The 16,573-nt window shown below is 32.5% G+C and overlaps 2 protein-coding genes across 3 annotated transcripts; both read right to left on the bottom strand.

Moving 5' to 3' along the window:
- Positions 1-393: 393 nt before the first annotated feature.
- Positions 394-3,285, bottom strand: LOC118041572 (UDP-D-xylose:L-fucose alpha-1,3-D-xylosyltransferase MGP4). 2 transcript variants are annotated; one of them, XM_035048993.2, is made up of 4 exons: positions 2,643-3,279; positions 2,259-2,420; positions 1,350-1,565; positions 394-1,053 (listed from the first exon to the last, which is right to left on the bottom strand). In XM_035048993.2, the coding sequence occupies exons 1-4, from the start codon at positions 3,120-3,122 to the stop codon at positions 844-846; spliced, it is 1,068 nt and encodes a 355-aa protein (XP_034904884.1). In that variant the 5' UTR covers positions 3,123-3,279; the 3' UTR covers positions 394-843. The 2 variants fall into 2 exon arrangements, with proteins under 2 accessions (XP_034904884.1, XP_034904885.1); XM_035048994.2 differs by having other exon boundaries at positions 920-1,053; positions 1,258-1,565; positions 2,643-3,285.
- A 5,384-nt stretch (positions 3,286-8,669) lies between these two features.
- On the bottom strand, positions 8,670-13,220 carry LOC118041573 (protein ABIL1). Its single transcript, XM_035048996.2, has 9 exons — positions 12,761-13,220; positions 12,411-12,493; positions 11,664-11,814; positions 11,466-11,565; positions 11,270-11,362; positions 11,073-11,154; positions 10,904-10,956; positions 10,715-10,821; positions 8,670-9,061 (listed from the first exon to the last, which is right to left on the bottom strand). The coding sequence occupies exons 1-9, from the start codon at positions 12,854-12,856 to the stop codon at positions 8,927-8,929; spliced, it is 900 nt and encodes a 299-aa protein (XP_034904887.1). The 5' UTR covers positions 12,857-13,220; the 3' UTR covers positions 8,670-8,926.
- Positions 13,221-16,573: the final 3,353 nt, after the last annotated feature.

Genomic DNA, 16,573 nt, shown 5'->3' with positions numbered 1-16,573 from the left:
AAAAAAAAAAAATAAAAAAAAAAAAATTACCTCTACTGTTTCAAAAATCATAAGAAACCACTGAGTTGGCTTTACACTTTGCCTTCACTGTTTCAAAAATTACAAGAAACCTTTACTATATTTGTTTTTGTATTTAAAAAAAAAAAATTACAAATAATTTTTTTAGTGTTTTAATTTATTTTATATACTAATATTAATAATAAATTTTAAAAAATAAAAAATATATTATTTTATATATTTTCAAATAAAAAATACTTTTAAAAAACCACAATATTAAACCATTTGTAATTGTAACAGGCATCAATGCTTTTATTCACTCACATGGGAGCATACGAGACGGGGAGCTTCACAAATGATACAATAATTGATCGGGAAAGAGTTCAGAAGACGTGATTGATTTTGTACAGCGGGGAAAAACTGTGTTTGTATAAAATTTTAAGCGAGTAATTTGTTGGCTATAATCACTAAAAGATGGTGAAATATGAAACAGAGATCCAGTTGACTCAACAAACTACTCGGATGCCGAGTGGGGAGATGAATTCCACCCAATTTGCACTTAGCACTTCCTAGTTCCTACGTGAAATGAATTCCATCTACGAGAGAGAATATAAACCGAGCCTTTTCAAAAGTAATCCACCCTCAAGCTAGCACTCAGCTATTAACATGAAAAAAATGACACAGAAAAAAACACTCAAGCTCCCGATCTTCCATACTCTTTATACGGTTCCATGGCCAACAGCTGATGGGCAGAAACACCCGATTGGCAGCTTGCATTTCATCCAAGGCAAATAAAGAGTGTGATTGGCCATGCAGGCACAACAACTCAAAGGGTCTTTTGATTCATTATAATTTTCCGAGGGGGGACTCACTTGCATGATCATCCACCAACCAGAGACTATAATCACGGAAACGCTTTATCTTCTTCTCAAAACCTGTGATGTAATTGTTGTGAATGATGACATGCTTTCCCTTAGTTTCCTGCACCCATGTCTGGTTCTTGAAGTACAATCCTCCTGTTGGGAATGCTACTTGGGGCAGAAGATACAGATCCACCTGCAGACATATCATGAATACGCAAACATCAAAACGTAAGTGATGCACCATTAGAAAACCCATGGAAAACCTATGTGGCATAAATATACTATTTGTCTTCTGCATGCAAATTTGAACTCATTTCAGTTTTTTGGTTCATAAATTTGAAATTTCCTCCAGATGTAAGCCTCAATAGTCAAAGCACTGTCCACACCTTTCCAATACCTTAATTAGAATTGTTTATATCAGAAACAAAGAAAAAGGTTTCCAATAATCCAATTTGTAGAATGTGGATGCGCTAAAAGGTCAGCAAAAACCTGTCCAGCTGTTTTATTCAATGCCCAGTTAAAAGCAGGCTGATCATTGGCTTTCTTTGTTTTGGACCAAGGCTGAGCTTTAAGTTCCTCTATCCATTTCTTCATAACTAGCTTTGCTCCATCAGTGGGACGCATGAAAATCATGCAACTACATATATAAGTGCGCCCCTTTTTACCTGGTGGTGGTAAATCATGGGAATGGTCCAGTGGCTTCACCTGGCAATGCAAAGAAAAAGGCACCGCAAATGTTTATCACAAAGATTGCTGAAACCAATTCACTATGGTCTAAGGTTTTCACTAACAATATAAATATCAAATTACATACGATCATGAAGAATGATGCGAAAGGATCCATGTAGCTGATGCCAACTAGTTTGGAATCAAGGCTCTGTTGTTGCAGTCATTGTTGTATATGAGTATCAAAATGCTAAAAAGAAAAACAAAAACATCTACCATCAATATCACCAGAAATGGAATTAAACTAGACTTAGCATGGAAATGATCCATTGTCAACCTGTTCATTGGCTACAAAAAGACATCTAACGATGAAGGGTTATCTCCAATAACAAGTATTAATTGGCTGAAGAGTCAGAAAGCAGGAGATCTAAAGACATGGATATCACGATTTGAGAGTTCGAGGTAGCATCTAAAATTATGAAAAATAAAGTTAATTCATGGTGTGATTTTCAGCCAATACATACCAAACCCCCTCAAACTCTCCAGTAAACATTATGCCAGTATCACACTGATTTAAATAGGGTACGCGAGAACAAGAATATGTGAGATTCAAATCAAGTTAACCACCACTGTTTTCAATAATCAGATGAAGCGGTCATAATAAAAAGTTATATGTGAATTCAAACTCAAAATCACCACAAATCAAAGCTACGAGCAGGTTAGTATGCGTACCGCAGCCATGTCATCGGTGAAGTACACATCATGGTTTCCCTCCAAATACCGAAAAGGATCTCCTAACCACACCATATCCACATCATTGTACATCACATTATACCCAAGCTCCAAAATGTGCAGCAAATGCCGAGGCCTCCTAGATGTAAAATTGAAAAATCCCTATCCAAGGAAGGCAATCAAGATCATTTCAAAAGGACACTAAATCCTATCAATCAAGCGAAAAAACTTCTTGTTGTCGCTTTCAAATCAAAATTCCAAAAATAGCAAACCACAGTAATTTAATTTGCCACAAACAATAATTGTTGACCGCAATTACGAACTTAGTTAAAAATCAAAGCATTCACTTAAAAAAAAAGGAGGAGGGGGGGTTGCATTTAGTACCTGAGAACCAAACTTATGAGCAGACTGTGAATCAGGAGCAGGAGGCACAAGAACAGCATGACCAGGCCATCTCTCATTGACATTATAAAGAGTAGCATAATCCTCAGCAATAACAAGAACCTTATCTTGATGCTTTTGTCTCGAAATACTGATCAACCAATTACTTAAAAATGGCAAGTAAGGTTGGCTAACTGCGCAAACAATCACTGTCTTGTTTTTTGCAACAAACGCCACCGCTTGGGGTAGAGTGTATTGTTTCCATTTTGCAAGCGAGGCATGTTTTGTTGCCGAGAAAATTGAGGGTGTGCCTGTCCAGGGTAAGATTACGCCTAGAATTAGGAGGAGGGATAGTAAGGCTATTAGGCCTGTGCGGCTGAAGAGTGAAATTTGTCGTTGGGAGGAGGAAGATTGGCGTGGTGATAGCGGGTAGGGATCAGAGAGGGTGCCGTGGAGAGGTCTTTGGTGCAAGAATGTTGGCATTTTTTTAGCTTCTGTCAAATAATTGTGGAGATTGGGAGTTGGAGGATGTATTTGATTTGACGGGGAAGAATAGGAGTGGGTTTGGTCTTACTGGGTTTTATGTGATTGGATCTGTGATTATGGTTGCTGGTAAAAATAGGAGAGAATGATGTTTTTTTTTTTTTTTTTTGAAACCTGGCTTGATGGCTCATCTTTTGACTCAAACCATGAGCCTGAACCGGTCAGATTCTTTCAAAACCATTTATGTAGTTAATTTGTCAAACTTGGATGCCTCCAACAAAATCAAGATGGGACATGATTAATTTTTTTTCATGTTAAGATGTTTTTTTATTTCTTGGAATAATATTTTGATCCAATCAAATTATTATACATACTAATAAAAAAATTTAAAAAATCATCAATGAAAATAAATTGAATAAAATTATGAAGTCCGACTATTAAACAATCTATTATTGAAGGATAAAAATGAAAAAAAAATAATTAAAAAAAAATATGGGCCAACCTAGGTTTATTCTCTAACGTGGTCATAGGCATGAGATCATGATAGACCAATAAAGAGGAAAGTGAAAAAAAATACAAAGATTAATTCTAAAAAATTATATATGTTGAGGGACAAGCTTAAAAAAAATAAAAAAACTAAAACTAAAATCAGCTCGTGCTAACTTTCAAAACTCATGGCTGGTTGCATAAAAGACATACAAAAAACAATTAAGGAAGATTCTCAATAAAACAAGCTTGGCGATGAAACCAAAAAAAAAAAAAAAAGCAATGTGAGACAAATTCAAGTCAACTTGGGATTGGAATAACCCTCCGTAAAGAAAAGTGAAAAAAAAAAAAACATGAAGACTAATTTAAAGAAAAATTAATTTTTGAAGAAAAAAATTGAAAATAAATTAATTTTATAAAATATCTAAAAAATCAAAATCCACTTGTGTTAAACTTCAAAACATATTAGCCTAACCACATGATAACAATACTAACCCTAAAAAAGGGTGAAGATCAATTTTTTTAAAAAAAGAAAATCAATTTTTGAAGAACAAAATTAAAAATAAATCAAATTTGAAAAATGATCTAAAAAAACCAAAGTCAACTTGTATTAAACTTCAAAACTCGTTACCTTGGCTATAACAACATTACTAACCCTATAGAAGGGGAAAAAAACAACAAAGAAAAATTATCAACTAAAAAAAAAGTCGAATGACTAAATTGAAAAAATATGATAAAGAAAAAAAGAGCATTCAAAATAATAATGAAATAATAAAAAAATTAGGGACCAAATTCAACGTGAAAATAAATTAAAATCAAATGTCTATGGATGAGATTGAAAACAAAATTTAATTGGTAAAAGGGTGTGAAAATATTAAAAGAATAAGGACTAAATTTGTTATAAAAATCAAATCAAATTAAATGATAGAAATGAAATTGAAGATAAAAAATCAAATAAAATAAGATAAAAAAACAAAACATAAAGTGATAAAAATAATAAGAACTATACTGGATATACAAAATAAATGTCTAGACTCACCTTTATATTGGTAATAACAAGAAAGAAAATAGAGAGGATAAGAAAAAAGTTTATCAAGTCCCAACCGGAGCCCTGTCACACACACACACCATACCATCATATAGAGGATGTTGGTGCACATCTAATGTCACTTTTGAAGGCGTTGTTTGACAACAAAACTTTAATGTGTGTGTGTGATGTTCACTTGTTGGCACGTGCTAGGTACACAAAATCAATTCTTTTTTTTATTGATATTTAATATTTACTAAAAAATCAAAGTGCTCCTAGTCCCTCATGAGAATAACAAAAAGCCAATATAAAAAGGTAAAAATACCCCTTTATGGAAGCTTTAAATTTCTTGATCCTAGGGCCTCCAAGTAATTTCATTACATATTAAAATTTGAAATTTCAATGAAGCCCCTCCACCAACTAATTATTATAGAAAAACTATTATGAAAAATACCAAAACACTCCTGGTTATTAGTGAATAAGACTTAACTGTTTAGGGGTAGTTTAGTCATTTCTTCGTGCATAAATTTTTTTTAAAAATGGCAACACACCTTGGCACCGACTTTAAATTTTAATTCCAATGGCATAACAAACATCAAAAGATAGATATACCCCCTTATCAATGTGGTAATGACATATGAACCTCTATTAGATGAGAAAAATACCCCTTATAGATATGTATTTGGCTGGTTTTGAGAGGGGGAAAATGAGAAAAAAATTTTAGATCGTCCATAGTGTGTTTTCCCACGTGTTTTAGTTTTACATATAATATAATTATCCTTAACCTCTTTTTCTTATGTTAACACACATGCAATGATGTGTAACTCTTCCCTTCTATGTGTATGTTTTTTTTTTGAAAAAAAGAAAGATAGTTTTTATCTCTTTCGGTTAGTAATTAGATATTTGATATGCGCTCCGTGGCAAACCAGATACTTTTTTATTAAATTTTTTTTAATACATAGGTTTTTCCAACACTTTTTTTTACTGAAAAACATTATAAACATAAATCGAAAAGATTATACATGGATTTAATTAAATAAATCAATAATCATTTGTATTAAAAAAATAAAAATAAAATTAATGACAAATAAAGACGAAACTGAAAAAAATTAAGAAATGGATACAGATTAAGATATTTAATTTTGTAATATGAGTCATGTATCTAGTTGTGCTTGATGATTTTGTTTATTAAAATTAAATTTATATTGAACCAAATGATAATAGAAACAGATACACAAATAAAAAAAAAATTGAATAAAAAAAAATATTATACAAGGTTGTATGTATTAGAAAAAAATAAAATAATTTTATGTGAAAACTAAGTAAGAACTAAATAATATTTAACCAAATAATAAATTTAAAAGTTTAGAGATAGATGTATATGTAAATATCTTGTCTCGAAACACGAAGCTTAGATTTGATTGTATTTAATAAAATTATTTATTGAAACCAATGTTTTATTTAATAAATCAATAACAAAAATAAACATGTATAGGAATGAGATTTGATAAAATTAAAAGAAAAAAAAAATCAAGGCCGCACAGATAGAATGCATCTTAAGATCATTTTTTTAAAAATGTGTATTTGTAAACAATATAAAAAACAAGAGAGAAGGGATAATAATTTAAATATAAATTTTAAAATATTTTTAAAAATTATATATTAAAAAATATATTAATTTTAAACAATTAAAAATAAAAAAAAAGAGATTGGACCTACTTACCTAACACATTTTGAAGGGGGGCCTTGCCGAGGCCATTCTAAAAGGGCTTGGGCATGCATATCCTTTTTTTAATTTGATAATGGGATGGACACCATATTTTTTTTTTTTTAAAAAAAAAGAAAAGACAAGCAGCATGTCATGTGGTTTCCCCTAAATCCAAGCTATTACAATGGCTAAAAAATTAAGGTCAATGTTGTTTTTACTTAGAAATTCATTTTTTAATCTAGCTTTTTTATTTATTCCATATACATGTAAAATACCTTAAATACTTTGATAAATTTATATATGGCCTTAGAAAACCTAAAATTCTATCCAAAAACCCAAATTCAACCTAAAACAAAAAAAGTTCTAAAACTCATATTTATCATCTCAAATAAAATCAATGCCAAATAATACTTAGGGTAAACTCCTTCAGCAAATGAAATCTATTAACACCAAAATCAATATTTTTTATTATAAGAATCAATGTCAACCAAGACTTATTTCTTCCACTAAAATTCATCTATTTTCTCTCTCAGTAATAAAAATAAAAAAAATAAATATTTTGATCAAAATTGAATTTTTTTAAAAAAATCTAAAGACCAAAAGTTTATGATTTGAAAAAGTTTGAGGATTAAATTAAACTTTTTATATTATTTTAGAAACTACTATCCATTTCCTTTGTGTTTTTTTTTATTTCAATCTCTTTTCTTTCACATTTATCAATAAATTCAAAACAGTTGGTCTTCAATCTGGCCCTCAAAGGATGTAATTAACTAAAATAAAATAAAAATTAAAGATCAAAATAAAAAATAATTACTACAATAAATCCATAGTGAAATGTAAATGTGCATAATAATTTTTGCTGCATGCTTTTGCCACAATATTTAAAGTTTCTTATAACTAGTTAACTATTTGTTTTTGACACAAGTAATATTTTAAGTTAATTTTTAATACTAGAGAAAAAAAAAAATTACATTCTAAATGTGATTTCATGTATCATATTTAAAATAAAATAAAAATAAAAATGTTTTTACTTTATAAAACAAATTAAAAAAAAATATATAAATTGGTAAATAAAAAAATAATTAAATAGAAAATAGAAAAAAATAATATTCAGTTTAAACAATAAGATAGACGTACATCAGCTTTCCTTTTTTATTTTATCTTAGAAATTAATTACTGTTGCGATTAACAAAAAAATTCTATTTTGATAAATACATCATGCAAACACATTTAATTTATATAAAATATAACATAAAAAATTGAAAATTAATTAAACTAATCTCTCAAAGCACTATAAATACATCATGCAAACACATTTAATTTATATAAAATATAACATAAAAAATTGAAAATTAATTAAACTAATCTCTCAAAGCACTATAAAACTAAAAAAATAATCACTATTTAAAAAATAAAACTAAACCAAAAGTTTAAAAAAACTAAACCAAAAGTTTAAAAAACTAGAGAGGGGATGAATTAATATTTGAATAAAAAAAAGTAATGCAGAGAAAAAAAAAACCAAAAAATAGCCAGGCACTTGATGGGCTTGATAGGCCAGGCCGATGAACCTAGCTTCTAATAAAAACGCCCAAGCCCACCGTGCATTGGTCGCTCGCTGGACATATTTCTAATCACCTTCGCCCCAAAAACACCTATAAATTCTGATTTTTTAAAATAAAAACCCAATTCATCTTTGAATATCCTTAAAAACTCAGCAAACGAGAAAGTGCAAAATTGAGAGAAACGATAATTAAAAAAAAGGACATTGTAACATCAAAGGATAAAACTGAAAAAACTAAAAGTCTAATGACCAAAAGAAAAGGAATGCACTGTTCAAAATAAACTCTGCAATTCACAACGAATGGATCTAGCGCTACAATAACAGGTGAACGGTGAGCTCCAGCTGTTTTAGTTCATGTCACAATATAATTCTAATAATTCTAACCTAACCAGGTTTTCACATCACCAAGCTAACAGATGACAACCTCAACACCATTTTTCTAAATTTTGAGGCTTTCAAGAGTAGTGGCTACAACCACAAACTCAGATAAACGGAAATGACAAATATGCACAACCTAATCAAGCGACATAAAAAAAATACAACAGTACATAACCTCATCCAATGGAGAATGTAAATAAAATCATCACAATTTCAAACGACAGATGATTTTCAAATGCAGTGTCAATATAACCTAAGGGGAATACATTCACAATCACAACAATCTGATATCATGTGAATTTGTGTCATCAATCTCAACCACCTGACATAATAATGTGCCGTGACATTAACCATCACCAGAACTAAACATTATCAACAAAGGCCAGGGGAAAAAAATTCAGCTAGTAGACAATCTTTATTATATTCATCACTGGATTTTTATGCACAATCTATCCCATTAGAGTCGAGTTAAAGCATTGGAGTGACAAAAAATATAATTTTGATAAAATGACTAACTAGGAAAGAACTCATTATCAACAAGCATTGGAGTCATTTACTGGCAATTCCACGGGCACAACAGGAGAGCCCGCTGCGGGGCATATTCCACTTGCTTCACCAAGGATTCATGAGACAGAGCCAGTCTTCTACTTCAGGGTTTTCTGTTTTACAAAGAAAGCTGATAGCATGCTTTTACTGCGAACAGGGGCGCGCACAATCTCACGCCTTGGATTGTCAAATGACCTCAATGCTGTCAAAGGTTTAGAACCATCCGACAAGTCCTGCAAAAAGAAATTCTTATATCAGCAATCTCTCCTCTACCAGGGCAGGGTTCAAAACTGGAACAAGCATGGACATTGCAGTCGTATAGCACACTGTTAGTCATGCACGGCAGAATGGTCAGATAAACCAATAAAGCCTCAACATTTGAAGTTACATCCATTTGAAGATGACTTGTGAAAAAACAAACTGATAACAATAATCCTCAGCAAAGTTTGTCTAGCAAAGAAAATTAGATAAATGACCAGAAAGATAGGCCAATTTCAGTCGATGATATAGCTGAGAGTGCCTTGGTAATGATTGGAAAACTAAGTAGCTAGTAATAAGCTGATGAGAACCCCTTCATTGAATATTTAAACATAGCTCACTCACCCACAAATGGATCCATAAACAGGATGGTCCTGAAACATTTATTTGTCTACTACATGTACATCTGTATTGACATTTGACACTTGTAAAATCCAAACCTTTCAAGAAAAAACAAACTAGCATATATGATGTCCAGCCAATAGCTGAGTGACGACGCTTTGATTTGCTTGTATAAATGAATTCCGAGAATGAATCATATGAACCACAAATTCCCAGATGCTTGGCCATTTTAGGTGACTTTTTTATTGTGTACCTAAAAGTCCAAAGGTCTGTACTGTAACATATTCCCACTCCTTTGAAAGGTATGGTGAACACCAACACCACACTACTTGGCAAAAATTTATACGCTGCACATTTTGTTCAAGGCATGTGGTGTTAACCAGAACTTTTAGACGAGAACCAACTGCTTTCTCTGTTTTCTTCATTAAAGTAAATTCTTTCACTTGAAATCAGTAGATGCTTTTACAAAAAGGAAATTGGGCACTGATAGCCCATCAAGGTACATAAGGTTTCTCACCATAGGGCACATCCAGCCAATGATAACCACAATTATGACTATTTCTAGATTGCAGATAAGAACTTAGAACACATATCTTTGTACTATTCCGCAAACCCTGATAAAGCATTATCTTTTCAGCACTATCCTTGAATATCAAAAGTACAGGACTAGAGAAGGGACAGATAACCAGCCACAGCAATACCTATGGATCCAAACAGCTTAAGAGCTTGAGTATTTTTCAGCACTATTTAAATAATGAAGCAGCATGCCATGATTTCCAAATGAAAGCAACTGGAGCATCCAGACCTCTGTATGGCACCCTAATTTTCTCAGGCAACTTGATACTAGATCAAACCTCGTACCATATATTGTCCATCCTCAACTTAAAAGGCTTTTCACAGCTGGATATCATAAACCTCTTTATGTTGTAGTATATTCCCATCAGAGCCAATAGACACAAGCATTTTCAGAAACAGCTAAAAAGGGGTCAAGAAAAAGAAAACAGAGAAAGGGCTTGATAGCCAAGCATGAACTCGCAAGGCATGGCTTTTTTGAGGAAGAGGTCATGTGAACAAGGAAATGAAGAAATGACAGAAAAACTTTCCAACCAAATTTAGCATGAAGGTTTAAGAAAAACGTTACAAGAATCTCATGCAAACATGCCAACAATTGTATGAATCTCATGCAGAAGATGCCAACAAAAATCCAATATACTCTTTTTAGTTAATCACGCATGCACTTAGAAGAATGTTGGGCATGTCTGTGTTCTTTCTGATTTTGGCATTACCCTGCGCGGGACACCAAATTTTTGCATGATTGCACCAGCTGCAGGACCTCCACTTGATAGTTGAGCAGGAGCTCCCGAAGATCTTGTTTTTGCACTCTCTTCTTTATCTGCACGCATAGAATCCAAAGCATATTATTTATAATTGTAGACTGATTTACAGTAGCAGCATACTGTTCTTCTTATACATACCCAAAAGTTGAAAAACTACAGACGGTTTTCCAGAAGTTTTTGTATCTTCATTGCTGCATGATAAGCACACGTCAAACACCTAAACGTCATATCCAGTAAGAGATTTGCAAATAGAAAAGTTCTTGCTAGACATGGTTGAAAACTCAAGAGAAAGTTTTTATGAGGTAACCGTGTCAGAACATGAGTGCCTTTCAGTGTTGACTTTGTCTCGGAAGCTAAGTGCCAGGAAAGAGTTTTTGATGCTGGGGAACCTGATGCAACTTTTTGATAAGTAATTTGAAGCTTTCCATCAACAAAGAGAAAAACAAAGGCAAAAACAGTATCAAAGTCACCAAAAGTAGATGCCTCCCTCAGAAAACTTCATACCTGAAGGCTGAAGACGGGATCTAGCTTGAAAATGATTTTGTCTTGCATCAGTCTGTATTTGTGGACTAAAATGCACCTTCTTATTGACAGAGTCTAGCACAAACAAGGGGAAACAGAAAAAAAAGAAGTGAGAAAATGATAAAATCCTCCAACACATACTAGCACACTTGTAAAGAAGTCAGAAATTCAGTATTACTTTGTAAAATGTAGTGCTTGTGATGTCTCGGGATGAATGCCAGCAACTGCTGCTGTCGAAGACCTTCCTTATCCGTATATGTTTGGCATGTTAGATATTGCTGATGGCAACAAATTAAAATATGTTAAAGTCCATCCATTTCTTATGATTATGACTTCAAATGCTAAGACATCCAGACAGACAAATGTTGAGAATTACCTGATTCAGACAAGAAACCTTAACCTCCATGGTTGAGACTTCTAATGCTTGTTGCTCAAGAAGGTCAGTTAACTTGTAAGCCACAGTACCAAGGTGATCGACGGCATTAACAAGGGCTCGCACAGCATAATCTTTAAGGTTGTCCAGAACCCTATTCCATAGAAATAAGAGTCTTTGTGAATACGAGCATAGAACACAAGTACTTACACCAAAACGAGTGTATGCACATGCATTTGATTTTTTAACTTTTACTTTTCCTAAAGCACAGCGTCAAAAAGCCATGCCTTGAACATCCACAGTCAGATACAATTCATGGTTAATTAATCCAGAAATATTCACCATTTCTCTCTCTTTAATTCTGAAGACACAGTTCCATCCTCCCTCAAAATATAAAATTCACTAAATCTTTACTTTGTGTATTCTAAAACGTGGGTTGGCTACATCAATCCTTCACCTCACACTTGATAGAAACTGGGTTTTTTTTCAAAAAAAATCTGTTCTAATATAATTTATGCATCAAGTTCTATAAGTTCATAAACTCTGTAGCATATATAACAAAATCAAATCAGGCTTTCATAACCAATAGTCCACACATAAACTTAAATAGAAATCTAACAATGAATCTTTACCGATTCATCAAGTCGGAAAAATAGGATTTGGTAATAACTTGCAGAAGGAGCTAAATAATGCAATGAGTAGCGAGTACATCAATCAAATCATTAACGCGCGAAAAACATGAATCCTTACGTTTGTTTCTGCTCACTATGAAGATAAGACTTCTCACAGTATTCGGCAGCAGAATACAATTGAGGCCTTAAGTTCTTCAGCTCCTATAAAAGAACAATTGCAATTAAAATCATCCATCATATTTTGCACTCGTTCAATAGTCAATACTGTCACTTCAAAAAACACTCAATCCGACAAAGACCATTTTCGGATAAAAATAAAGACATAAAAAATACAGAAAAAAAATCTACAGAGGGGAAATGCGAGGACACACCAATCAAATAATATTAAAGAATCAGTAACAGATCTGGTAACAAATTCTACAAAGATTGCACACTTATGACTCTGATTTTGATACAAGAGAGTAGTACCTGCAAGGCTTTGATGAAGCTCTTGCTACGCTCCATGGACACCTCATCGAAAGTCATGGCCGGATTCTCCGGCCTCGTTTGCTCCAATTCCATCATCTCTCTTTTTTCTCGTCTTTCAAAAAGCTTCAGTTACGGGTTTCCTTAAGTATTTATTTTAATTTTAATGCTCGAACCCAGAGCATTAGAAAATAAATGTCGAATGACTTTGTTATTAGTAGTGGCGTCTGCTTAAAAATGGTTAGATTTGGGGTTAGGTTATGGTGGGAGAAATGGAGAGAGAAAGGAAATTAGTAGAAAGCAAGAAAGAGAGAGGGAGTGAAGTAGAAGCGATTCCGAGTAGTGGGAGTTTGTAATATTTGGAGTTGATAGCAAGCGAAAATGACTCGAGAGGGGAAGGAATTTTATTTTTAGGAGTGCTGTTTTATTTGTGGGATTGAAATGACAGGCTCTCTAGAGAGAGAGAGAGAGAGAGAGAGAAGGCCGGTGCTGAATTCCAGGAAAAAATTAAAAAAACTAACGGCAATCTCTGGTCGCTGTTAGTGGACTTGAAAAGACCGTGTTGGCCCTGCATTGAAGGGAGTAGTTCAATCCTGGTGACCTGGTCTGGTCTGGTCTGGTCACCTACCAGAGGGCCATGTGAATCGTTCACTCTCACACAGTTAGGCCCATTACCAGTTACTACGCTTGAATGTTCATGGTGTGGTGGCTAACCCCCCCTGCAAAAACGAAATTTCTACTCTGTGGCTTTGTCAATTATCGTTAAAGCTTGAATTGGAGCCTGTTAAACAGCCTATTAACGATTTGAAAATATATAAAAAAAACCTTGAAATCAAAAGAAATTCAAAATTAAGAAAATAATTTTGTGCCTGCTTGGTAACGAAGGGGAATGAGAAAATAAGAGAACAAAAATGGCCTGACACTGAGACCACAAACATTAATCATGTAGTTATGATGGGCAGGGATTCATTATTTCAATGATAGATTGATAGGCAGTCATGGGACCCTTGGGAGAAAAATGATGAGCGGTGGAAAGGGCACCCCCAGGACATGCCATTAAAAGCCCATCTCCAGCTGTGAATTGATGAGCGTCCTGTCCTCCCAGCTTGAAGGATTTGAAGCTGTTCATGTGCCCTTGATTTGCTCGGCTCCAACCTAGCTTGGCTAATAAATAGTTGGTGGCTAGTGACTAATGATAGTGTGCTCCTGCTTTTCTTATACTTTACGATGTTATTAAATGGAGTAATCAAAAGCTAATCAGCTAGGTTAACAGTGCATTTCATGATGTTTGTTATGATGGCTACCTAATTGGAACAGAGTAGGTGGAGAAGCACCGCAAAAGGCACTGGGGACATTATGATGATCATTTCAAGCGGCACCGTTCAGAGGTTGCTCTCCGTATTTCTCATGGTATATGCGAGCAGGAGCTACCGTATCAATCCCATGAAACCCTTGATATCTGAGAAGAGGAAACCGTTGTTTCCATGAACCAAAACTCTCGTAATGTCTCCAGGGCTTCCACAAAAATCAATGGTGAATAAAAAAAAAGATCATCGGCGTCACATCGTGTCTTTCACCGGCGACACGCACGGTTGTGGGATGGTGAGGCTAACAAAAGAGTTCCAAGATATGTTATTTGAAGGTCACAGCAGAATTCGCCATCGAAACCTTACTGCCGATGGTCACAGCAACCCAGTTTGCAAATTCAAAACATAATCACAAGTCACAGCAGTTACGGTGCAAATTTTATCTTGCTGAGAGGTGTGTGATGTGGTGGTGATCTAGAAATTGCTGATTTATGTAATAAATTTTAAGACTTCGCAAATACATGTTTGGTGGGTCCTACCATTTAGATGTGAGGGAATTCGGGTATTATACTATACAATACTCTAAATGGTGTGGGGGAATCACTGTTTCCCCACACACAAAGCACTATAGATTACAACAGTAATCAGTAATTCACAGTGCTTTCCTTCTTTTTTTTTTTTTTTTTCTTTTCTAACTTTTCCTTCTTTTTTTTCATTTTTTTTCTTCTTTTTTTTTTTTCTTTTTTTTTTCATTTTTTATTTTTTTTTTCCAAATTCCTTTTTTTTTTCGTTTCTTTTCTTCTTCTTTTTTTCCAAATTTTTTTTTTTTAACTTTCCTATATTTTCTTTTTTTTCATTTTTTATTAATTTTTTTCTCCAAAATTATTTTTGTTCATTTTACTTTTTAAATATTGACTTGGTTAAAAAATTTTCTTTCTAATTTTTTTTTTTAAATACTGTGGAGTGCTGCGATGTTTTTTCACATATTTTTTCTATTTTGTTTTTTAATTTTTTAAAATTATATTTGTCGATTTTTTTGTTAATATTGAGCTGATTGAGAGTTTAGTTTTGTAATTTTTTTTCTTTAAAACATTGTTGATTTTTACAATGTTTCTCCGCATGTTTTTTTTTTTTTTTCCTCCAAAAATTATCTTTTTTATTTTATTTTTTAATATGGAGCTGGTTAAAAATTACAGTTATAATATGTGAGGAAAACACTGTAAATTTCCTTGAAAATTAATGTTGATTGCTACAGTGTTTTTTCTCACATGGTTTTTTTCCTGTTTTTTGTTATGTTTTTTCTTAAAATTATCTTTGTCAATTTTATTTTTTAAATATAAGCTGGTTAAGAAATGCAATTACAAGTTTTCCTCACAAAACACTATGGATTAATACAATTTTTCCTCATATGGTTTTTTTTTGTTTTTTTTGTGTTTTTTTTTTTTTGTAATGTCTTTTTCTAAAATTATCTTCGTCCATTTTTTTTTTAATATTGAGTTGGTTAGAATTTAACTTTGTAATAAAGCTTAATCATGTAGGGAAAGCATTGTAGCTTTGCTAATAAAACATTGTGGATTGCTACAGTGTCTCTCCGTATGGTTTTTTTTGTTATATTTTTTTTTTCAAATTATCCTTTTCAAATTTTTATTTTTTTTAATATTGAGTTGTTTGTGAATTACAATTATAAATCATTACAAATAAAGCTAAATCATGTGGGGAAGCACTGTAGCTTTCATTACAAAACACTGTTAATTGCTACAGTGTTTCCAACATGATATTTTTCCCTTTTTTTGGTGTTTGTTTTGTTTTTTTTTCTAAAATTGTCTCTGTCTATTTTTTTTTTAATATTGAGCTGATTAAGAATTTAGCTTTATATTTTTTTTCTTTAAAACACTATGAATTGTTGCAGTGTTTTTCCCATGTGATTTTTTTATTGTTTTTTTTTAAATTATCTTTGTCGATTTTTTTTTTAATATTGAGTTGGTTAAAAATTATAATTACAATAAAACTAAATCATATGAGGAAAGCGTTGTAGTTTTTCTCACAAAACACTGTGGATTGCTACAATATTTCTCTAAATGGTTTTTCATTTTATTTTATTGGAAAAAACATTATAGTTTTCCTTACAGAACATTGTCAATTGCTACAATGTTTTTTCTCATTAAGTTGGTAGAGAATTTAGCTTTGTAATTTTTTTTATTAACTAAAAAGCTAAATCATGTAGTGAAAACACTGTATCTTTCCTCACAAAACACTATAGATATCTACAAATCATTTTGTTCAGTCTCTGAGTTTTGATCACCAACACAATTTTTTTTTTTCCATCATGAAATATTTGCTCTATTATACCTTTAATTTCTATTAATTATCTAGCGTTGGTTCACAGTTAGAACACTATCAAGTGCATTTGTTTTATAAGCCTGCGGCAGCGCGCGGGCATGTCATCTCGTTTAATCTAAAAGAAATAGATAGGGTTGTGCAAATAGACAGAAGGATGTGCTCACAACAA

The sequence above is a fragment of the Populus alba genome, chromosome 14 (assembly GCF_005239225.2).
Source record: "Populus alba chromosome 14, ASM523922v2, whole genome shotgun sequence".
Lineage (NCBI taxonomy): Eukaryota > Viridiplantae > Streptophyta > Magnoliopsida > Malpighiales > Salicaceae > Populus > Populus alba.
The sequence above is the reverse complement of the archived record's forward strand: the minus strand, read 5'-3'. Positions and strand labels throughout refer to the sequence as shown.

Excerpts from the sequence above, each read along its gene's own strand:
- LOC118041572 (XM_035048993.2), bottom strand. The coding sequence starts at position 3,122 with ATGCCAACATTCTTGCACCAAAGACCTCTCCACGGCACCCTCTCTGAT. Across the intron at positions 2,421-2,642 it reads CTCATAAGTTTGGTTCTCAG|GGATTTTTCAATTTTACATC; the intron begins GTACTAAATGCA and ends TTCCTTGGATAG. Across the intron at positions 1,054-1,349 it reads TGAATAAAACAGCTGGACAG|GTGGATCTGTATCTTCTGCC; the intron begins GTTTTTGCTGAC and ends ATATGTCTGCAG.
- LOC118041573 (XM_035048996.2), bottom strand. The coding sequence starts at position 12,856 with ATGATGGAATTGGAGCAAACGAGGCCGGAGAATCCGGCCATGACTTTC. Across the intron at positions 12,494-12,760 it reads GCTTCATCAAAGCCTTGCAG|GAGCTGAAGAACTTAAGGCC; the intron begins GTACTACTCTCT and ends GTTCTTTTATAG. Across the intron at positions 10,957-11,072 it reads GGCACTCATGTTCTGACACG|CAATGAAGATACAAAAACTT; the intron begins GTTACCTCATAA and ends CTTATCATGCAG.